We start from the raw sequence: 25,637 nt of genomic DNA, 5'->3' as shown, positions 1-25,637 counted from the left end.
AAATTATCCCCTAAACCTTCTGGATTAATAACCAGGTGGCCCAAGTGGCATTGTTCTGGAAATCGAAATTTACTAAGATTATGTGATACCTATTTATTTGTCAGTTGTGTCAAGTTTGGCTAATTTCCCAGAAGAAAAAAAATGTTACGTAGCCATAGATTATACCTCCAATTTAATGAGAGGCATTATGATGTGATAGGTAAGGGCAGGGACACTTTTGGATAGGAATATGTGCTCTTTCACCTCTCAGCTGGGCTACTTCCTGTGTCCATTCCTCTCAGCTTTGTTTTCCTCATCTACAAATGAGACTGTAATACCCATTTTGAAGTTTTGTCATTAAGTATCAAGCACCCAGGCTTAGTATTGTACTAGACACAGTGCCTGGCACATAGGAAACACTAAACAAATGTTTGTGGCGAGGACGTTATTCTAACCAAGAGGCCTGCATTTACCTACGTTGCCACTAGATGGTGAGTTGAGGTAAAACAAAATGTTTGCTCTGATTTTATTTTATTTTCCAATGTTTGAAACTGGGAAGAAATTAGCCACAATATACAGGTGTTTCTGGTTGTTTGTTGGATTTTACACTAGATGAGCAAATTAGGCAAATGAATAGTATCAATAAGAAGGTTTCTGCAGTAAGTTCTCTCCTAACAATCAGTGTGAGCCCTGATAGTTGGAGCATAAGATCCATGTTATTTAATGTAATTGATCACAATTTACAAGCTTTGATTCACAGCTGGCCAGCTGGTGTTAACTGACAACCTCCGTTCTCTCTGGCTTTTTTTCCCCTAAATTTAGGTTTGTTTATTTTGTGTGTGTGTGTGTGTGTGTGTGTGTTTATTTGTCAGTGAATTGTTAGTCAACTAAAATGAAACAAAACAAATCAGCAACTATTAAAACTGCTTTTCCTCTTTATCATCACACAGTCATTCCTACCACAAATATCTGCTTCTTTCAATAGAGGAAAGTAGGTTTGCATGTCTTAAGTATCTCAGGAGTTGGGGATTTACATGTACTTTCTTGGTATGCTAAATAAAGCTCTTTATTTCATAGTCTTGGGTAATAAATTTAAAAAGGAGATAAGCTCTGAATTGCTTAGTTTTTTTTTTTTTTAATTTAGGTTCTATGTTCCTTCCTTCCTTCCTCCCTCCCACCCTTTCTTTCTCTTTTATCACTCGATCAAATATTTCTTGAGTGTCTTTTATGCATCAGAAAGCATTCTAAGCAGTAGAAATGCAGCAATAATATTCTGCCCTCAAAGGAGTGGGAAGACAGAAACTAAACACAGAAAATAAGAGCTGTGAAGAAAAACCAAGCAAGTGGCAACCAGGATGTCTTTATTTTACATCTGTTGGCCCAAGAGATTGGCGTCCAAAAAAAGACATATGAGTTAAGCCATAGAGCAAGCCTTGGACATATCCAAGAAAGAGTATTCTAGGCATAGACAAAAATACATATCATTATTCTGAGCAGAACTTGTTTGATAGGCAGAAGTCCAGTCTTTTGATTATAGTGAGTGAAGGAACAGCAGGTAAGTGTGACATCAGAGGAGTAATCAAGAACCAGGAGCCAGGCTGTATAGGGTTTTGTTGACCATGGCAAAAGTCTGGATTTTATTATGAATGTGAAATAAAGTTGCCAGTGGGTTTTGAGCAGGTGAGTGCTGTGATCAGGCTTACTCTCTAAAAGAACCTCCTTAGCTGCTGTATAGAAAAGAGACCTTAGGGAGAGCAAGAAGGAAAGCAGTGAGACCAATCAGGACATGACCGCCTTATCTAGGCAAGGAAAGTTGATGGCACGGACTGGAGTGATGTCCATGGAGGGAGTCAGGAGGTACTGGATCATGGGACCTATTCCGCTAGTTACATAAACATAAGCTATAGGACCTGAGACAGGGGAGCGATTTTGTCACATGCTTTCCCTTGGCAGACTGAGCTGTATAAGAACTCCACTGAGCAAAGGGTCAATTCAACCCTTTGATCTTTCTTCTGCATTTCTCTCTGCCTATTGAGAATCTATGTTAAGAGTGGTTTGGATTTTTGCAGAAGGTCTGAAAGTTAAATCCATGTTTTCTGAATAACCACAGGAGATGGCTTTCTCCAGCACAAAAGGTAGCTTCATCTCCCAATGAGAAAGGATAGTAACCTCCAACACATTTCACTCACAGTAAACAACTAAAGATGAGCATCAATTATTAAGATGTCCATTACTACAGATCCAGGGGCTGGGGATAAATAGCCTTGTCTAGAGGCTTTAAAATTACCAACAAGTTGTAGCTGCTGCTCTCGTTAATGTGAATCCTCCCATTGCTGATTTTCCAGAGATAAAACCCCACACTCTTGAGGGAGGTTGAAATTAAATCTTGTAATAAATTATGCGCTATCTGAGACTGTATTCTGCTGTGATCCCACCTGGGCTGCCGATAAATAAACAGAGTTATAAAACACAGACTCTGTCAGAGACTCAGAGTTCTATTGCCTATGTTTACTACCTGTTCGCTCCTCTCCATTTTATTTTTCTCTTGAGTTCTTTAAAAGAGAACAATCCCTATTGAGTTATTTTGATCCCCATCCATTTCTTTTTAGAAGTTAACAATTCATGCAAAATAGGCTCTAATTTTTTTTCCAGAGTATTTAGCAGGACAACTAATCTTGATTTTAAAAAGCTGTCTAGAGTGTTTTTCCCTTTCCTACTAGCCTGGACAGATTTCGTTAGTAACCATAACATACAAATGCCAACTTTTCCTGTCTTCTAGACTAGTGTGCATCTGGAAAGCATTTCCCAGGCCTTAGAATTGTCTCTGAAGCACTAGGATTGCATGGTCACTAGATTTATACCCGAGGGGATTAAATCCCAGGTATTTCCCCAGGACTCCCTTTATTCCTCTTTGCCATCTACTGGTTTTCCTCTCATTCCTGCTCATTCTCACCTATTCAAGACAAGGATAGCTGCCTCAGCCTTCCTCTCTATTCTGACTCTTGTCGTCAGGCTGGGTGACTTTCCATCCATATAGTGAACACTTCCAGCACCCGAACCTCTTAAGTCTTTAAACTTTCAATGCCCCGTGTTGGAAAAAAAATGCTACATGTGAAATGTCATTGAGTATGAAAAGAATCTATATGCTAGAATTCCTAAAATGGAGAAATCCATTAAGTGGACGTTGTTTACATTTTACAAAAGAAGAACGGAAGATTCTGATATGTTGGCTAGATCTTAAACCTAATCTGCATTTCCAGTGAGCATGAGAATGATGATTTGGATTAGTTCAAGGTTGCTTTGACTTCAGTTTACTAAGGAAGTAAGAAACAGTGGAAAGGACATACATGAGTTATGGATAGAAGCGGACGTGGTTCTCCATTGCCTCCCTGGCTCCTCACAAAGCGGCACTTGAACCTCAGGTCTATTTATGTTTGAATTACTCTCTGTTTGTTTTCCAGATAAACAAGAAATTTCTGATCTTTAAGTTGGTCAATTTGTGTGTTTGGGAAGTTTCACAATTTAATTGTTACTGAATGCTTTATTACATATCAGATTGGCAAATAGAAATAGCAACATAATTGCCTGCCATGTCTGACACCTCTTTTCTTAACAACTTCTGTGGATGTAGGTGGAAATGGCCCTGACTTAAAAAATGAGAAAGAGAATAAAGGGACAGAATTTCAATGCCTGCTATGAGTTGTATCCTATGAAAATCCCATAAAATGTCAATTTTACAGGAGAAAAATTTAAGGCAGTTTGAAAAGTTACACGCATCTCCCCATAAAAGAATGATGGCCACTGTAATTGAATATGGACAAGACAGATGGGCACAGCAACCAACTTCTTGATGAAATATTTAAAGGGGTGATTACTTAACAGGAATAATTGCTGATCTGAATTTGCAAACTCCACTGAGGAAGAGCAGTATGTGCTCAGAGCTAAAGCTAAAGGGCCTTTTGAAGCTTTTCTCTCGTACAGATTAGGAGGGAAAATGTAATACTTCATTTAGGAGAACAAAATTGTAACTGTTCACTTCCTTTTTTCTAAGAGTATTTTTCTCTCCTTTTTTTGCTATCTTATATTCAAAAGAAATGTTTTTTTGTTTTGTTTTGTTTTTTCATTTTTACTTATTTATTTATTTATTTATTTTTGGCTGTGTTGGGTCTTCGTTTCTGTGCGAGGGCTTTCTCCAGTTGCGGCAAGTGGGGGCCACTCTTCATCGCGGTGCACAGGCCTCCTGCTATTCCGGCCTCTCTTGTTGGGGAGCACAAGCTCTAGATGCGCAGGCTCAGTAGTTGTGGCTCACAGGCCTAGTTGCTCTGCAGCATGTGGGATCCTCCCAGACCAGGGCTCGAACCCTTGTCCCCTGCATTGGCAGGCAGACTCTCAACCACTGCGCCACCAGGGAAGCCCAAAAGAAATGTTTAAATAAAGGCAAACATAAAGTGGAAGTCTTTCTTGTGTCCAGTTATTCAGAATATGCTTCCCACTTTTTATAAATGCTAAATCACATTGAATGATTCTGACAAAGCTAATAAGTGGATTTCACTTCATTCCCTTACAATATCACTCCTTTCCTTTGTAGTTTTCTTTCTTTAAAAAAGCTCTTTGCGCTTTTGAACCTTTCTTTCCAGCATACAGAACAATTTTGTTGCTTCAGACCCTGAGTCATCCCTACTCTTACCCTCCTATCAAAGTTTGCCCATCCCAGATCCCATTCTCTCCAGGACCTAGAAGTCTCACTGTTCAAAGGCATGTCAGCTTCCCACCGCTGCACTTATAACTGAACCTGGAATTTTTAGTCATCATCACCTGTAGACCTCTAGAATAAGCTGCTTTAAGTTCGGTGGTTCAGAATGAGTAGGATGGTGCAGATAGTTTGTTAGCAGGTTGCCTTAGAGTTGGAGTGCATACCTTGATATTTGTACCAAGATTTATTATGTCGCCATACCTGTCTTCCATTTATTTGGCTCTCTTGACTGCAGTGTGTTATAGTAGGAGGAGTAGGATCCTTACAGCAACATAGCAATGATATAAAAATCAGTGTGGCTGCTGGATTATAGGGTCAGAATAGAAGAGGCAATTAAGTGCAATGTATTAGAGTATAACTCACTCAGAATCGGGCAAATGTTGGATCTATGCTCGCTTCTTAAGAATCAGGGGGCTGGAGTTTTAGGCTTTTCAAGTTAAGCAACATTAGTGTTTTCTATTTTACATTTTGTTTATAATTACCATGTGTGTGTGTGTGTGTATGTGTGTGTTAAGAACACTTAAAATCTACTCAGCAAGTTTCTCGGTAGGAATGGAAATTGGTAGAGCCATTATGGAAAACAGTATGAAGGTTCTTCAAAAAATTAAAAATAGAACTAACATACGATCCAGCAATCCCTCTTCTGGGTAGATATCCAAAAGAAATGAAACCTGTATCTTGAAGAGATATCTGCAGTCATGTTTACTCCAGCATTATTTATAATAGCCAAGTTATGGAAACTTGTGTCCACTGACAAATGAATTGAGAAAGGAAATATGATACACACACATATATAAATTTTACATTTTCTTTAATAATAAATAAACCTATCTAGTAGTAGCTGTATGTAAGACATGACTCTTCCATTTGTATGTGATAGAAACTTAGTTCAAACTAGTGTGCACAGAAAGAATACTTTTAAGAAATTTCTAAAGTCATGGCTGAGTCAAGAGCATTGAGATTGATTTTGATTTCCTCTGTAATTGTTAGGCACATTCTTCCAAAATGTTAGCCAAGACAGCTACCAAGAGCTCAAGTTTATATGTTAGCTTTCAGAAAAGGTCTTATTTTGACAGTAATTTAGCCCAGCTTGGGTCCCCTGCCAGAGAGTGCAATTCACATAGATTACAATGTGATTCACACAACTCATGTATCAGTTTGTTCCCTTACCTCTTTCAGGTCCATGGTTAAGTACCAAGATTTCATCAAACCTTCTTACACACTCTATAAACTTATAACACTGCCCTTGCCCACACTCTCCACACACCTTCCTTGCTCTATACTATTCTCTACAGAACTTACCACTATGTGACACACTACATATTTTATAGGTCTTAGTTTGCCCATGTTCTGCTGCCCTGAAATGTAAACTCCCTGAGGAGATTTCACAGCCCCCCACACTTTGTTTATTGCTGTATCCTAAGCACCAAGAATAGTGCCTGATACTTTGTCACCAAGAATATGTGCCAAATGAATGAACTGATGAATAGATTCTGAAGGGACAGTTTGGTGCTATTACCAAAAGAAGAAGGAATGATTTCTGTATATTAATTTTGTATCCTGAAACTTTACCAAATTCATTGATGAGTTTCTATCCAATAACAACAGAATAACAGAAAAAGAAATTAAGAAAACAATCCCATCTAAAATCACATAAAAAAAGAATAAAATACCTAGGAATAAATCTAAGGTGGTAAAAGACCTGCACTTGGAAAAACAGAAGACACTGATGAAAGAAATTGAAGATGACACAAACAAATGGAAAGACATACTGTGTTCATGGATTGGAAGAATTAGTATTGTTAAAATGACAATATTTTCCAAGGCAAGCTACAGATTCAATGCAATCCCTATCAAAATACCAATGGCATTTTTCACAGAACTAGAACAAATCATTCTAAAATTTGTTTGGAAACACAAAAGACCTCGAATAGCCAAAACAATCTTGAGAAAGAAGAACAAAGCTGGAGGTATCACATGCCCTGATTCCAAACTATACTACAAAGCTACAGTAATGAAAGCAGTATGGTACTGGCACAAAAACAGACACATAAGTCAATGGAACAGAATAGAGAGCCCAGAAATGAATCCACGCTCATATGGGCAATAATCTACAACAAAGGAGGCAAGAATATACAATGGGGAAAAGACAGCCTCTTCAATAAATGATGTTGGGAAAACTGGACAGCTATATGCAAAAGAATCAAACTGGACTACTACTGCCACAAAAAAAACCTCAAATACACTAATTAGAAGAGATATTTGCACCCCTATATTCTGTGCAGCATTATTTACAATAGCCAAGATATGGAAGCAACTTAAGTGCGCATAAGTGGATAAATGGATAAAGAAGGTGTGGCATATATATACATATATATATATATTTATATACACCAAATGGAATATATTCAACCATCAAAAAAATGAGATCTTGCCAGTTGTGACAACATGGATGGACCTAGAGGCTATTATTCTAAGTGAAATAAGTCAGACAGCAAAAAACAAATACCATATGTTTTCACTTATATGTGGAATCTTAAAAGCAAAAAACAAATGAACCAACATAACAAACATAGTCATAGATACAGAGAACAAACAGGTAGTTGCCATAGGAGTGGGAGCTGGATGAAAGAAAAAGGTGAGGTAGATTAAGAGGTAAGAACTTCCAGTTACAAAATAAATGAGTCATGGGTACGAAATGTACAGTATGGTGAATATAGTCAGTAATTATGTAATATCTTTGTAAGGTGACATATCATAACTAGACATCATGGTAATCATTTTGAAATGTAAGAAATATTGAATCACTATGTTGTACACCAGGAGCTAACATAATTTTGTAGGTCAATTATATTTCAAAAACAAACAAAGTCATAGAAAAATATATAAGATTTGTGTTTATCAGAGGTGGAAGTTGCAGGGAGGGAAAACTTCATGAAGGTAGTCCAAAAGTACAAACTTCAAGTTAAGAGATAAATAAGTACTAGGGATCTAATGCAAAACATGATAAATAGAATTAACACTGCTGTATGTTATACATGAAAGGTCTTATGAGAATAAACCTTAAGAGTTCTCATCACAAGGAAAAAATTTTTCCTATTTCTTTTACTTTGTATCTATACGAGATGATGGATGTTCACTAAACTTATTGTGGTCCTCATTTCATGATGCATGTAAGTCAAATTATTATGCTGTACACCTTAAACTTACACAGTGCTGTATGTCAATAAAACTGGAAGAAAAAAAGAAAGAGAAATGAGAGACAGCCAAGCTAAAACAATAGTCGTGTGCTCCAGATCTTTATTCATTTTGTCTTAGAATTTAAGTGAGTAGAATCCATACATATCTAAGTACTTTTCAAGCAAACTATGAATGCTGAACATCACATGTCCTTTAAAGCTCATGTGTAAAGTATCACAAAAAGTTAATGTCTGACCAGGAAAAAAAAAAAAAAAAATATATATATATATATATGCTCAGGGAAAAGTTGGCAGAGGCAAGCTGATCCATCTCAGCCCTTCTGTTAATGCCTATCTCCACCTACTACACTATGAGCGCTTACCACTGTATGTTAGGAGGGGGCCAACATCTGAAAATCACTTATTAATTCTTTATAGGAAAGTATGTGTATGCACATGTGCCTTTGAAGTACACTTTATGTCATTACCTGTGTGCCAGGTGGCTCTCTGACTTCTCCCATTATTTCAGACCATATTGCCACATCGGTCTGTGTTTTCTTCTTAGAGGAGGAACATGAATGCAGGGTAGCCTGGGGGCCAAGAGGGATCCTTCCCTGGGGATGCAGACATCAGATCACCAGCCTGATTGCCTTCTTCACCTGGCAAGCTTCAAACTCCTGACTGTTTCCATCCTCCCATGCTTCCTGCCAGTTCAAAGCTGATTCTGCTCCTGTACCAACCCAGCCCACTTGGCACTAATCTAAAGAATAGTTGCTCAGAGACAGCCTCAGTTGGTTCTCACCATGGTATTTTACAGGCTATATATTTTATTCCAGCACCTAAGGACTCTTAACTTGAAGAGAGATAAACATTGACAACTTCTTTTTCAGTAAAAATCGGAATTAACTTGTAATTGTCTTTAAGCTATTTCCAAAGATCCAAAGTATATTTATCAGTGAATAAATTACCTGACCAAATTCACACGTGCATATGAGTTATCCCGTTACCTTGTACTCATCTTGGGAGGTGAGGCTGTTCTTTGCTCTCCACCTTAACCACATTCTCTCTTTTCACCAATGTCTTTAAAAAAAGAACTATGTAAAAATAATAAGAGGGAACAACTATTGAGGACTTGCTATACATCTGGTATTTTTGAAATGCTTTAAATAAATGAACTCCTTTAATCCTCATGAAGACCTTCTGAAGCAAATACTATTATATTATTAGCTGTATTTCATAGATAAAATATTGGGTTGGCCTAAAAGTTTGTTCTGCTTTAAGTAAAAATAAAAGAAACATTTTTCACTTTCATCAAGAACTTTATTGAACAACATATTCATTACTTTTTGGCCAGCCCAATGTGTGGAACAACAATAAAGGTTTTAAATGGCATGCCAAAGTTTACACAAAGAGGTAGAGCTTACTTGCTTAATAAATATTTCCTTAAACTCTGTCTAGGAGAGCCAAATCTAATCTTCAAAACCATGTTCCTATTTATAGTCACTCATTTAATCATCTAGTATTTATTTAGATGCTACTGGATATTATATGCTCTGTTGGGTATTTGGAATCCAACATGAATAAAACACCCTGATCCCAGCCAAGAGTGACATTTACTTATGGACATTACCATCTAACCTGAAGTATTTTAGATGTTCAAAATGTCCATCTGGTTTCCCTCTTATATTTATTTTATTTCTGAAAATCAATCACCATTTTATGATCTTTCTAAGTGCCTATAGAAGATAACCCTTCCATGCACTAACTAAAAAGTCTCCATTCCCCCAGACTTCTTTCTTTTATTTTCAAGATGATAATATATGTGTGGTTAGAAATTCATCAAGTATAAAAATATATATAATATAGTCTATATGATATAGTGTATGTTTCTCTCTTAGACTTTTCTCCCAGTCTGCCCCTTCTCCCTCTCATCAAAGATGCCTGCTATTCCTTAGTCCTGCTATAAGTAGGTATGTGTGTGTGTGTGTGTGTGTGTGTGTGTGTGTGTGTATACACATACGGTATTTTATATATGTATATATATATATAATTATGCTTTAATTGTTCTGAAGACTTGTACATCTTTTTTTTCTGTAAGCACATTTAATTGTAGCTTTGTTCTATGAAATAAGTCAACCCGAATAAGCTAGATGAAATGGAGATGTTAATTTATTTCAGAGATGTTTCAGTCATTCTGAAAAATAAGAGAAGGGCAAGAGAGTGAGTGTATGATAGTCAGTGGTACAATGGAGCATGGTGGCAAAGCTATATATGAAGGACACTGAGGACTTATTGGAGAGACAGTTAACATTGAGGATGAGCAATGGAGTACAGACTCCAATAAGTATGAAGACGTACTGAATCTATGTTAGTAGAAAGAGGGTATATGAAGATGCAACTGATGCTCAGAGTGGAAGGCTTGAAATCTAAATGATGGAGGTGGGTCAGTCGTTGGCAATAACAAGGCAATGAGTGTCTCAGGTAAGGGGAGTGCAAGAATGTTAGAGAGGAGATCAAGGCATGAGAGGCTAGGACTTTGAAAGAAGCATCCATTTGAGTATTGAGAACTCCAGGAATAATGACAGCAATATAAGTGGAGAGAGTGATATTGAAATGTATGTGTTGAGGTCTTAACTGCAATTCTGTGTTTTGGGGAGAAAGAGAGGACGTCATAACAAAATAGACAAGAGCAAAATAAACAAAGACAAAATATGTCTCCTTATGGTCTTCTCCATCTTGTCTCAGCTGACTATTTCAGGGGAGACACAGAAAGGTGGGCCTCGGCTATGATGGGAAGAGACTTCCTCAGAAAGGATTCCTATCCTTAGATCATTCTTCATATGATCTAAACAACTATTGGGCATCTTTATTAACTCTTTGTTCTCTGCAATTATTCATTTCTTCTGGCTAACTAAAAATTATAAGTATACTTAACTTTCATTCATATGAAAATTTTATTCCTGGACATCAATTCCTGAAGTATACTCTACTCAGAGTTTTATTAGATATCCTATTAAAAACCAAGATTGAGGAAGAAGTGGTCTGCAATGGACTGAAATGCTTGTTTCCTCCTCAAATTCATATGTTGAAATCCTAATCCCCAATGCGATGGTATCAGAAATGGGGCCTTTGGGAGGTAATTAGGTCATGAAGGTAGAGCTCTCACAAATGGGATTAGTGCCCTTGGAAAAGGGACCTCCCAGAGAGCTGTCCAGAAAAAAAACTGTCCTTTTTCTTTCATGTGAGAATGCATTGAGATATCTCTTGCATGTGGAACCAAAAAATAATACAAATGAATCTATATACAAAACAGAAACAGACTGACAGACATAGAAAAGAAACTATGGTTACCAAAGGGAAAAGGGAGGGGGGGGAAGGATAAATTAGGGGTATGGGATCAACAGATACAAACTACTATACATAACCTAGATACGCCTCAAGGACTTACTGAATAGCACAGGGGATTATTCCCAATATCTTGTAATAATAGAATATAATAGAGGGGGTATTTTTAAAATGTAGGCTTCCCCTAAGTCCTTCATTTAGCTACAATGTGCTCTGTATGAAAGAACAAGCTACACAGAAGACTCTTACCGAGCAGTGTGTGCCCAAGGCAAAGCTCTCAGTGATATAAATAAAATAGAAGCATATATTGGAAGAACTAAAATGGCATCTAGATAAAATCCTTGAAGAAATAAATAAGACACAACTGTCAAAAAAAGAGATGCCCAGGGCATATAGGTTCTATCCAATTGACAGAAACAACAAATAAATAAGCAAACAGACTAACTAAGCAGCTAACCTCAAATAGTTATTTACCTGAACAATTTCACATAGTCTGTGCAAGGGACAACAATCTCCATGTCACCACACACACACGCAAACACACACTCAGTGCAGTCAACTTTGTGGCAGACAGAGCCCATGGGAGAAACGAGCAATGGGATTTTATAATTTGATGTCCCTTCAGCCCCTAAGTGCCGTTGAATGTGAATAATAAGGAACTGTGTGCATATCTTGGTATTAAGCGCTTTTGAAAAATGGAGGCGTCCAGCTGATCAGATGAAATGGAGCCACTCCTGTCTTCTATTAGCAGAGATACTATCCCGATACTAATTTCTAACATGACCCACAGGGGTGGATGCTTCTTACCAAGAGTGACACTGAACTAAATCACACATTAATTTGTTTGATTAGAAAACCAAAAGTTACTTTTCCCTGGGGAACACGGTTTTTTGCTGTGAAGCACAAAAGTTAAGTGGAGTGAAGAAGACACTGGAAAGATGTTAAAACAGGCAACCTTCTCAATAATAAAATTAAAAATCATAAAGAGAAATTACCTGCAAATTCAACAAAACTAATGTGTAGCCACATAGCTATCTCAGGATCCCAAGTTAACTTTTTCATCGTATGGAAGTTCATACCCAGGATTTGGTTGGGATGAGGGGTGGTGACCATGGGGGAGAGTGGGAGAAAGACAGTGAGAAAGTACAGTCATAAGGAAGAGCTTATGAGAATCACTACTCAGAGATGAAATGGAAAACCAGCATTTATTTTTCTCAATCATGCTTTATTTAAGCCATGTAGGCATGCTTGTGTATGTGTCTAATATACACATATACATGATGTATGTATATATTATACACACATAAATTTATATATTGTATGTGTGATTATTTGTACATTCACATGCATACACACGTATGATATATTCACATATGCACACATGTATATATTTCTTCTGGTTATGTGAATGTTTTTGTAATGCTTCATTTTTTTTGTTTTTTGTTTTTGCTTTTGTTTTTGTAGCTGATGTAAATAGAATCTGATCATACTCCTGATAAAGCCTATCTTTTCCCAAAGTTAAACTTGTGACTCTGAGGCCTTGATTGATTAGTTTACATTGATAGATACAGTCTCTCATATCGAAAGGCAGTGCTACTGACACACAAGAACTAGGGCATAGATTTAGAGTTGCTATTCTAGAAGCTTTTGCAGGATTTCACAAGTTGATACATGTAGCTTAATGGTTAAGGTTAGGGCCAATTACAAAGAAGAATTAACAAGACATAATAACAGTGGTTAACATTTTTCAGACCTTACCATTTGCCATGTACTATGCTAAGCAATTTATTTTGACTATTTTATTCTCCCAAACATTCAATGAAGGGAGTACTACTATTATCTCTGTCTTATAGATGAGGAAACTGAGACTTAGAGAGCTTAAACAGCTCCCCCTGATGACACACCTGGGTAGAGAGCAACAGAGATGTATGCAAACATGTTACCTTTTTCCAGAGCCAACTTACAACTTCACTAGACTTGGGATGACCTTGGGCCAAGCAGTCACTGAGATTAACCTCCATTAAAAACCACAGGTACCTTCTATAGCTATTCAGATCAGGATAAATAGTCCATAAACTTACAATCCAGATGAGAGGAAAAAGAAGGAGAACTGTATATGTTCATGCAGCATTCACGGCAATGCAATGACATTGTCCAGGGAGAAAAATGGAAAAGCCTCATCAGCATTCACAAATTTCCTAAATGTAATATAAAAATACATTCCTTGTCATACTTAATGACTATCTGCTTCCACTTGGAGCAATCGGAACTTCATTTGCAGATTTGAGTTTTTGTTTGTTTAAAGCTTCTCTCTTCCTCTCTCTCTCTCTCTTTTTCATCAAACCCAACAAAATCCACAAACAACCCTAGTTCCAAAGCCCGAGTGTGGAGCCAAAACATGTTGAACAGCAGCAGCAGAGAGAGTAAGTGGCAATAATTCCACCACCATTGAAAGAGCAGATGCACACACACACTGGAAAGCAGGCATGTTCCCATAAGACATAGATTTTGGAAAACATGGCCACTCCTCTAGGAATTAAAGCACTTTTTCAAAGCATATATATGAATATCAATGTCTTCTAAGGCACTGTTTATGAATATGTTATAAAATGTGGGCAAATCTTGACTGCAGTGACTTTTTCTAACACTGCGTCAGAAAACCTGGTTTTGTAACCTCTGCATCATAAGACTGTGTCTTAACTCTTTTCCTAACTCCAGTGAGCATTACCCAGGCCTCATCTGCAATGGGCATTATTTGCTTCATAGCTGTGTTCTTTTCCAAAGATCACAGAGTGGTAGAAATCACTGAAATGTTACTCTTTTTTCTGCATGTTTTCTGTATATATGTGCATAGTATATGCATGCATGTATATGTATGTATATATGTGTCTGTCTAGTTTTATATTTATCTATGTATCCATATATCTATGAATATCATTGCTTTATAATGGGGATGCATTGACTCGTCGTTGTCCCTTTACACATTTATATTTCTTGCCTGACATCCCTATAGTCGCATTTGAATTTGTAACTGTAACTTTATATACTTCTCAAGTCATTTCAGTTGTACATATTTTGTATCCTTAACTAGATGAGTTCAGAAAAGGAGTTCTCTCTTTTATTTTCTTCAGAGCACAGGTACATCAACTCTTAAATTTGAGAGCAAAATTTTGTGTGCTTGTGTATTTTTAGAGAATATATCAGACCCTCAAAGGAGTCTATTACCCGAAGAAATTTTAAAGGTCCCATAAAGATCTCTGAATTCACATTCATGATTTTATGACCTCCATTATTTTACAGCTAGAGAAAGAAAGTGTTTTGGCAAAGGTCTATACTATATTATACACTGTACAAATTAATGCCAGACTAGGATTAGCATGAGGTCATGTGACCAGCAGGCAAAGTGCCACTTTCAAGAATTCGATCTGGGGCTTCCCTGGTGGCGCAGTGGTTGAGAGTCTGCCTGCCAATGCAGGGGACACGGGTTCGAGCCCTGGTCTGGGAAGATCCCACATGCCACGGAGCAACTGGGCTCGTGAGCCGCAACTGCTGAGCCTGCACATCTGGAGCCTGTGCTCCGCAACAGGAGAGGCCGCGATGGTGAGAGGCCCGCGCACCGCGATGAAGAGTGGCCCCCGCTCTCCACAACTGGAGAAAGCCCTCGCACAGAAACGAAGACCCAACACAGCCAAAAATAAATAAATTAATTAATTAAAAAAAAAAAAGAATTCGATCTATGTTTAGATTTTTAATCAGTATTTGCTTCAATTTTGTGTACCCTGCATAGTTTTTGGCAAACGTAGGTAAAGCAATGATTGAATAACACAGTCCCAATTTCAAAAAGAGAAAAATTTGAATCAGTCTTCTGAACCCTCTCAGAATACCTGCATTGCCTGATTCTGCTCTGGATGTGTTGATCTGGGGGTCACAGAATAAATTTTCAATGACGATGACAACAAACATCACCAAAGAGATGATTCCAGTTTTTAAGAAGAATGATGCTCGAGTGTACTTACTCTAGTGTCTTGCTTTTCTGCCTCCAAGTTACTGTGGTCAGCCACATCCTAACTTTCCCGTAAATAAAAATACATTTCAGGAAAACGAGAGTGGTAGAGAAAAGAATAAAGACCACTGTCCATTTGAGAGACCATCTGGTGCAAACTCAGTTGTCATCAAGCAAAAGAATTTTTGCTTCAGTTGTAGTTTTTGCCCCCTGTAGATCTTTTCCCAAGTTGCACTTCATTCACCTTCGATTACATGTGCATTGGATTGTTCCATGTGCCTTGGCAGTATATTCAGGAAGTGGTTCTTTTTCAGAACGTTAAAATCCCAAGATGAAATAAACGCCACTTCAGGAAGCTGCAATCTTCAAGGCACTGGAGAGTTTCCTGAGGGCAGAACGTCCTTTTCTGAGCTCATCCTCCTGCTTAAGAAAATAGTTTTGGCTTCACGAGTCCCACCCATCTATTGTGTTTCCTTGAAAAGCACAAAGGATAAAAACAAGTAGATGATCTCTTGAGAAAACTATGTTTGTAATCTATTTCCTGCTGAAAATTACTTCAAAAGTAAATTTGAGTCGATTTTGGAAGGCAAAGAAAAATGCCTCTGCTCCTTCTCGGTCAATATTACTTGGGACTTACTACCTCTTACTTATGCTTTTCTTACTTTTCTTTTTTTACCCACACTCTGTCCCCTTGGGGATCAAAGTCCAATCAGTCAAAAGCTTTAAGGAAGAGAGACTTGACCATTCCCAAAGAAAAACAATATGTAAAGAATAAGAATATTTAATGGATGGAAATAACCAGATGAAGCACAATCTGAAAGAACATAGGGATGGTGACATTTTGTATATTAGCAAAGAAAATAAAAGTCTCAAATGGATTTTGTTTTAAAAAGTAATTGAGGTAACTCTAAAGCACTCAAGAGTTTTATTGAGTATGTACTATGAGCACTGCTCTATGATTATATCCAGAAGAAAATGCAAGGGAATAACTAGACAGAGTCTAACCCTTAAGTCACCATTTATAGTTGAGGAAATAAAATGTAGGCTTGTGGAAAGCAAATTAACAACAAAATGAAAGTGATTCGTATAGACAAGAAGTTAAAGGAGATTCCAGAAACATCCTTGATTAAAGAGTGTATCATATTTTTAGTTTTTGTAATTTTTTTTTATTTATGTAAACTTTAAAATTACAAGACTTTTTCATATATGTTATCTCCTATTATCCCTAGATTAAGGTCTTAAAGTAGATGTGTCATTGCACAGATGGTAAACTGGAGCTCAGATATTTTCAGTAACTTTCCCAATGGTATATGTTTAGAGAATGTTAGAATCATGACTTGAACTCCTGTGTTGTGAGTCATGGTCCTAAGCTGATACAGGATGATAAAAGTAAATGAAATGCTGGAACTTAAAAGAGTTCCTTTATTCATCAAGTGTATACAGAATGATCAAAATATTTCAGCCACTTTGCTAGGCATTGGGCATATCTGTGTGAACAAAACATAGCCTCTGCTTCCTCAGAGAAGGATAGTAAAGAAAAATAAGCAATACCTACTAAATATGAGACATGAAATGATTGAGGGAATAATGATGATCAAATAGCATTTGCTAAAGCTCTTCAAAGTCTTGGATTGTTAGACTGGAGCCCCCTCAAAGCAGAGTGGTTTAGGACATCGAGGATATGAGAACCCAGGAAGAAACAAGTATTTGCCCTCAAAAGGGTCACCATCTGAGAAGAGAGAAGCTTACCATTTGAGAGAAAAGGAGATAGTTCCACAGTCTGGTTAGCAGCTCAATCTTCAAAAGGAAAAATCTGTTTTTAAATCCCAGTGCTATAGTGTTCTAGCTGTGAGAATTTGAACAAGTTTCTGTATACTCACAATGAATTACTGAAAAGAGAAATTAAGAAAATAATCCCATTTACAATCACATCAAAAAGAATAATATACCTGGAAATACATTTAAACAAGGAGGTGAAAGATCTGTACACTGAAAAAAAATAAATTGAAGAAAACACAAGTAAATGGGAAGATATTTCATATCCATAGATTAGAAAAAATAATATTGTTAAAATGTCTATACTACCCAAAATAATCTACAGATTCAATGCAATTGCCATTAAAATTCCAATGGCATTTATTACAGAAATAGGAAAAACAGCCCTAAAATTGATATGAAACCACAAAAGACTTCAAATAGCCAATGCAATCTTGAGAAAAAAGAACAAAACTGATGGCATCACACTTTCTGATTTCAGACCATATCAAAAGGCTCAGAAATGAACCCATGCATATGGTCAATTGATTTTCTACAAAGTCTCCCAGAATAAGTAATGCAGAAACGATAATTTCTTCAATAAAAGGAGTTGAGAAAACTGGACATCCACATGCAAACGAATGAAATCCCTATCTTACACAATACAAAAAATATCAACTCAAAAGATGTTTTGAACTTGAGCATAAGACCTGAAACTACAAAACTCCTATAAGAAAGCATAGGGACTATGCTCCTTAACATTGGTCTTGGCAATTATTTTCTGGATTTGACACCAAAAACAGAGGCAACAACAGCAAAAATAAACAAGTGGGACTACATCAAGCTAAAAAGCTTCTGCAAAGCAAAGGAAGCCATCAACAAAATGAAAAGACAAAGTATGGAATGGGAGAAAATATTCGCAAACCACATGTCAGGTAAGGGGCTAATATCCAAAATACACAAGGAACTCATACAACTCAATACCCACCCCACAAAAAAAATCTGATTAAAAAATGGGAAGAGGACCTGAATAGAAATTTTTCTAAAGAAGATATACAAATGACCTACAGGTACATGAAAAGGTGCTCAACATCATTAATCATTAGGGAAATGCAAATCAAAACCACAATGAGAGACAAATGGCCTTCAAGATGGTTGAAGAGTAAGACATGGAGATCACCTTCCTCCCCACAAATACATCAAAAATACATCTACATGTGGAACAACTCCTACAGAACACCAACTGAACACTGGCAGAAGACCTCAGACTTCCCAAAAGGCAAGAAATACGCCACGTACCTGGGTAGGGCAAAAGAAAAAAGAAAAAACAGAGACAAAAAATAGGGATGGGACCTGCACCTCTGGGAGGGAGCTGTGAAGGAGGAAAAGTTTCCACACACTAGGAAGCCCTTTCATTGGCAGGGACAGGGGATGGACAGCGGGTGGGCAGAGGGGGGAGCTTCGGAGCCATGGAGGAGAGTGTAGCAACAGGGGTGCAGAGGGCAAAGCAGAGAGATCCCCGCACAGAGGATGGGTGCTGACCAGCACTCACCAGCCTGAGAGGCTGCACTTTCACAAAATACACTTTTTCTTCTCAAGTGTTCATGGACATTCTCCAGGATAGATCATATCTTGGGTCACAAATCAAGCCTTGGTAAATTTAAGAAAATTGAAATCGTGTCAAATATCTTTTCTGAACACAACGCTGTGAGACTAGACATCAATTACAGGGAAAAAATCTGTAAAAAATACAAACACATGGAGACTAAACAATATGCTACTAAATAACCAAGAGATGACTAAAGAAATCAAAGAGGAAATCAAAAAATACCTAGAAAAAATGACAATGAAAACATAACGACCCAAAACCTACGGGGTGCAGCAAAAACATTTCTAAGAGGGAAGTTTATAGCAATATAATCCTACCTCAAGAAACAAGAAAGATCTCAAATAAACAACCTAAACTTACACCTAAGGCAATTAGAGAAAGAAGAACAAAAAACCCCAAAGTTAACAGAAGGAAAGAAGTCATAAAGATCAGATCAGAAATAAATGAAAAAGAAATGAAGGAAACAATAACAAAGATCAATAAAACTAAAAGCTGGTTCTTTGAGAAGATAAACAAAATTGATAAACCATTAGCCAGACTCATCAAGAAAAAAAAGGGAGAAGACTCAAATCAATGGAATTAGAAATGAAAAAGGAGAAGTAACAACTGACACTGCAGAAATACAAAGAAGGATCATGAGAGATTACTACAAGCAACTATATGCCAATAAAATGGACAACCTTGAAGGAATGGACAAATTCTTAGAAAAGCACAACCTACTGAGACTGAACCAGGAAGAAATAGAAAATATAAACAGACCGATCACAAGCATTGAAGTTGAGACTGTGATTAAAAATCTTCCAACAAACAAAAGCCCAGGACCAGATGGCTTCACAGGCGAATTCTATCAAACATTTAGAGAAGAGCGAACACCGATCTTTCTCAAACTCTTCCAAAATATAGCAGAGGGAGGAATACTCCAAAACTAATTCTACAAGGCCACCATCACCCTTATACCAAAACCATACAAATATGTCACAAAAAAAGAAATCTACAGACCAATATCACTGATGAACATAGATGCAAAAATCCTCAGCAAAATACTAACAAACAGAATCCAACAGCACAATAAAAGGATCATACGCCATGATCAAGTGGGGTTTATCCCAGGAATGCAAGAATGCTTCAATATATGCAAAACAATCAATGTGATACACTATATTAACAAATTGAAGGAGAAAAACCATACGATCATCTCAATAGATGCAGACAAAGCTTTCAACAAAATTCAGTACTCATTTATGATACAAACCCTCCAGAAAGTAGGCAGAGAGGGAACTTACCTCAACATAATAAAGGTCGTATATGACAAACCCACAGCCAACATCATTCTCAATGGTGAAAAACTGAAACCATTTCCACTAAGATCAGGAACAAGAAAAGGTTGCCCACTCTCACCACTATTATCCAACATAGTTTTGGAAGTTTTAGTCGCAGCAATCAGAGAAGAAAAAGAAATCAAAGGAACCCAAAGTGGAAAAGAAGAAGTAAAACTGTCACTGTTTGCAGATGACATGATACTATACGTAGACAATCCTAAAGATGCTACCAGAAAACTACTAGAGCTAATCAATGAATTTGTTAAAATAGCAGGATACAAAATTAATGCACAGAAATCTCTTGCATTCCTATGCACCAATGATGAAAAATCTGAAAGAGAAATTAAGGAAACACTCCCATTTACCATTGCAACAAAAAGAATAAAATACCTAGGAATAAACCTACCTAAGGAGACAAAAGGCCTGCATGCAGAAAACTATAAGACACTGATGAAAGAAATTAAAGATGATACCAACAGATGGAGAGATATACCATGTTCTTGGATTGGAAGAATCAACATTGTGAAAATGACTCTACTACCCAAAGCAATCCACAGATTCAGTGCAATCCCTATCAAACTACCAATGTCATTTTTCACAGAACTAGAACTAAAAATTTCACAATTTGTATGGAAACACAAAAGACCCCAAATAGCCAAAGAAATCTTGAGAAAGAAAAACGGAGCTGGAGGAATCAGGCTCCCTGACTTCAGACTATACTACAAAGCTACAGTAATCAAGACAGTATGGTACTGGCACAAAAACAGAAATATAGATCAATGGAATAGGATAAAAAGCCCCGAGATAAACCCTCGCATATATGGTCACCTAACCTTTGATAAAGGAGGAAAGAATATACAATGGAGATAAGACAGCCTCTTCAATAAGTGGTGTTGGGAAAACTGGACAGCTACATGTAAAAGAATGAAATTAGAACACTCCCTAACACCACACACAAAAATAAACTCCAAATGGATTAAAGACCTAAATGTAAGGCCAAGCACTATAAAACTCTTAAAGGAAAACATAGACAGAACACTATATGACATAAATCACAGCAAGATCCTTGTTGACCCACCTCCTAGAGAAATGGAAATAAAAACAAAAATAAACAAATGGGACCTAATGAAACTTCAAAGCTTTTGCACAGCAAAGGAAACCACAGACAAGATAAAAAGACAACCCTCAGAATGGGAGAAAATATTTGCAAACGAAGCAACTGACAAAAATTAATTTCCAAAATTTACAAGTAGCTCATGAAGCTCAATATCAAAAAAAACCCAAATAACTCAATCCAAAAATGGGCAGAAGACCTAAATAGACATTTCTCCAAAGAAGATATACAGATTGCCAACAAACACATGAAAGGATGCTCAACATCACTAATCATTGGAGCAATGGAAATTAAAACCACAATGGGGTATCACCTCACACTGGTCAGGATTGCCATCATCAAAAAATCTACAAGCAATAAATGCTGGAGAGAGTGTGGAGAGAAGGGAACCCTCTTGCCCTGCTGGTGGGAATGTAAATTGATACAGCCACTATGGAGAACAGTATGGAGATTGCTTAAAAAACTAAAAATAGAACTACCATACGACCCAGCAATCCCACTACTGGACATGTACCCTGAGAAAACCATAATTCAAAAAGGGTCATGTACCACAATGTTCATTGCAGCTCTATTTACAATAGCCAGGGCATGGAAGCAACCTAAATGTCCATTGACAGATGAATGGATAAAGAAGATGTGGCACATATATACAATGGAATATTACTCAGCCATAAAAAGAAAAGAAATTGAGTTATTTGTAGTGAAGTGGATGGACCTAGAGTCTGTCACACAGAGTGAAGTAAGTCAGAAAGAGAAAAACAAATACCATATGCTAACACATATATATGGAATCTAAAAAAAAAGAAAAAAGGTTCTGAAGAACCTAGGCACAGGACAGGAATCAAGACGCAGATGTAGCGAATGGACTTGAGGACACCGGGAGGGGGAAGGGTAAGCTGGGACAAAGTGAGAGAGTGGCACGGACATATATACACTACCGAATGTAAAATATATAGCTAGTGGGAAGCAGCTGCATAGCAGAGGGAGATCAGCTTGGTGCTTTGTGACCACCTAGAGGGGTGGGATAGGGAGGATGGGAGGGAGACACAAGAGGGAATAGATATGGGGATTTTTGTATATGTATAGTTGATTCACTATGTTATGCAGCAGAAACTAACACAACATTGTAAAGGAATTATACTCCAATAAAGATGTTAAAAAAAAAAACCCACAATGAGATAGTATGTCAACCTGTTCGGATTTCTACTATAAAAAACACACACAATAGCAAATGCTGGCAAGGATGTGCAGAAAAGAGGACGTTTGTTCAGTGTTGGTGGGAATATAAAATGGTTCAGACATTATGGAAAACAGTATGGAGATTTCTTAATGAACTTAAAAATAGAGCTATTATATGATCTAGCACCCCACTTCTAGATAAATATCCAAAGGAAATGAAATAACTCAGTGAAAGAGATATCTGTATTTCCATGTTCCACAGCAGTAGTCACAATAGCCAAGGTATGGAACCAACCTAAGTGTCCATTAATGCATGAATGGATAAGGAAAATGTTATATATATACACACCCATATGTAATATATATAATCCATACACACACATACGTAATGTATACAATCCATACACACACATATATATGGATTAATATAATATAATAAATTAATATAATATAAACACAATGGAATATTATTCAGTCTTAAAAAGAGACTGAAATCCTGCCGTTTGCAGTAACATGGATGAATCTGGAGGTCATTATGCTAAGTGAAAGCCAGACAAAGATAAATACCACATGTACTTCATGGTGTCACTTATACATGGAATCTAAAAAAAAGAAAGTTGAACTCATAGAAACAGGGTAGAAAAGTATTTGCTGGGGCTGGAAGGGTGGGTGACGGAAATAGGGAGAGGTTGATAAAAAGGGTGCAAACTTTCAGTTATAAGAGGAATAAAGTCTGAAGATCTAATGTGTAACTTGGCGACTGTAGCTGATAATACTGTATCATGTAATTGAAATTTGCTAAGAGATTAGAACTTTAGTGTTCTCACAAAAAATATAAATAAAAACTATAAAAATATAAAATTTAGATCAGAGTTTATTAGGAAAAAAATAATGCATTGGTGAGGGTGCTAGAAGCATGGGAAATTCTGTGACGGCTCTGTTCTCCAAGTTAGACATACAGCAGAAGATGCTTTGTGTAACAGAACTGGGTTCTTTGATACCAGTGGAGATGACAGAACCCTAACATAACAGAAATCAGAGATCCTCTGACTCGTTTTATGATCTGAGCCACTTTTCAGATCTAGAGCCCAGTTTGAAGATGAGGCTGTCTCATCAGGAAGAAAGAATTTGCAACACCAAATGTATTCAGTAATGACTCGCTCCTTGTTCAGTAACTAAGATCATACATTGAAGAAAAGAGAATGACCAGACAATGTAAGGACTGTTGGTCACAGGGGCTGAGTTTTCACTGGTACTCAGATGCTATTAATTGATGCTATTAGAGTGGAATAATATGAGGATCAGGTGATAAATGGAATCTTTATCTATATCCAGCTCACAATGATCCACTAGGTCTATGGAGTTACCCCGTGGTTATTTCCCAGTCTCGGAAGGGCTAACTGAAATGGACGTACTTGATAATTTACACAACACTTACATTATTCCTTGGCCTATGGCCTAAGAGCTATTATAGTAAGAAAAGTCAAGTGAAGTCCTCTGAAATTGCCTCCTCTCCAATCCTCAACCAGGATAGCAAATCAAAAGCATAATCACACTCCCCCACCCCCAAATAGCAGAGATTAATGGTATTCTTAAAGACCTAAAGGATGAATGGTGTGGTCCACATTTAACTTCCTACATCTTCCCTTTAGAAATCAGACCAACCTAGAGTATGAAAATAGATTCCCCCAAACTCAACCAAATAGCGCTTCTTATGGCAGCTGCTCTGTCAACATGAAATGTTTATTTACCAGGAGAGATTAACATGATCTCAAATGCACATAGTCATTGATTGGCAGCAAAGTTCTTTTCCATCTCTACCTAGAAGAGGGGGCATAAAGCAGTTTATCATCATAGAAGATAGAAAACAATATACATTTACATTTTCCCAGTGTCATGCTTAACACCCTCACCCTCTGTACTGTTATTGTATTGTCAAAGGGACTCTATCCAATTATTCCATGTAACCTTACCTTGGCCCGGTATACCACCGACACAATGTTAATCAAATCATACGAGCAAGAAGTTTCACGTAGATTGTGGGCCTTGGTAAGAATATTGGATCCAAAAGTGGGAGATAAAGCCTATGAAGATTTGGAAATTATATCAGGAAATCTCATCCAAAATAAAGAACAAATTGCTGTTTCTCTTACCCTCACCAATAAGAAGAAAGTATAATGTCTGGTAATATCTTCAGCTTCTAGAAGCAGATATTCCATACCTAGAAATACAACTATGTTCCATATAGAGTGACAAGAAGGCTTTAGTGCAAACATACTTGTTGCTTGGGCCATAAAGCTGAGCAAACCCTTTAGTACAAAACTATCTGTGGTAGGAAAAACATTGTAAATTTATAGCAAGATTCCCAATGAGAATTATGATATAAGCTGAAAAAAATCCATTTCCAACAAGGAATTACTCACCTTAAAAAAACCCAGCTCCGTATGGATATCCAATTTTCTCAGCACCACATGTGGAAGAGACTATCATTTCCACATTGTGTATTCTTGGTAATCTTGTTGAAGATCAGTTGATTGTTTATGTGTGGTTTTATTTCTGGACTTTCTATTCTGTTCCATTGGTCTATATATCTGTGTTTACGCCAGAATCATGTTCTTATAATTACTGTTGCTTTGGAATATAGTTTGAAATCAGGAAGTGTGGTGCATCCAGCTTTACTCTTCTTTCTCAAGATTTCTTAGGCTATCTAGGGTCCTTTGTGGTTCCATATGGATTTTCAGATTGTTTTTCTATTTCTATTAAAAAAATGCCACTAGGATTTTGATAGGCGCTGACTGATTTTGTAGATTACTTTGGCTAGTATGGCCATCTTAACAATATTAAGACTTCCCATTCATGAAAATGGATGTCTTTCAAATTATTTGTGTTTAAAAAAATTTCTTTAATAAAAGTTTTGTAGTTTTTAGTTGTATCAGCTGAGAGAGACCAGCAACAATACATGATAAGATGAAAGTGGTAGAGCCAGGATCAAGCAAGAGCTGGGTTGAAAACACAGGCAGGGTGCACAAAGAGTTGGCCCAGAACCCTATAACATCTCCACTGTCGCACTGTGGCTGCTCCCTCAGCTCAAACCCATTGGTAACATGGGATTCCCTTTGTGAGAGAAGGAAGAAAAATTATGAGCTTGGTTTATATAAGCCTGGTATATTGTATGAGCCAAAAATGGATGGTGGCTGTGTTACAGTCCCATATAGAGTGGTCCTTAAAGACAGCAGAGATGGGAAATCCTCCCAATGGGCAGAACTTCCTGCAGTGTAACTTCTTATCTTCTTTATATGGAAAGAAAAGTGGCCAAAATAAGAATACATATGGATTTTCCATGGCTATGCATTATTGGCAAAGGCAAAGAATGCATTATTGGATAAATCCTTAGTCTAGAAG

The 25,637-nt window shown here is 37.1% G+C and overlaps 1 protein-coding gene across 1 annotated transcript in view; it reads left to right on the top strand.

Moving 5' to 3' along the window:
- Positions 1–24,413, top strand: part of LOC118899565 (40S ribosomal protein S11-like) — an 87,996-nt gene extending 63,583 nt beyond the window's left edge. Inside the window, 1 exon segment of the mRNA XM_036861335.1 lies at positions 24,177–24,413. Coding sequence (XP_036717230.1) covers positions 24,177–24,413 — 237 coding nt within the window.
- Positions 24,414–25,637: the final 1,224 nt, after the last annotated feature.

Source organism: Balaenoptera musculus, chromosome 8 (assembly GCF_009873245.2).
Source record: "Balaenoptera musculus isolate JJ_BM4_2016_0621 chromosome 8, mBalMus1.pri.v3, whole genome shotgun sequence".
In the NCBI taxonomy this organism is placed as follows: Eukaryota; Metazoa; Chordata; class Mammalia; order Artiodactyla; family Balaenopteridae; genus Balaenoptera; species Balaenoptera musculus.
The sequence above is the reverse complement of the archived record's forward strand: the minus strand, read 5'-3'. Positions and strand labels throughout refer to the sequence as shown.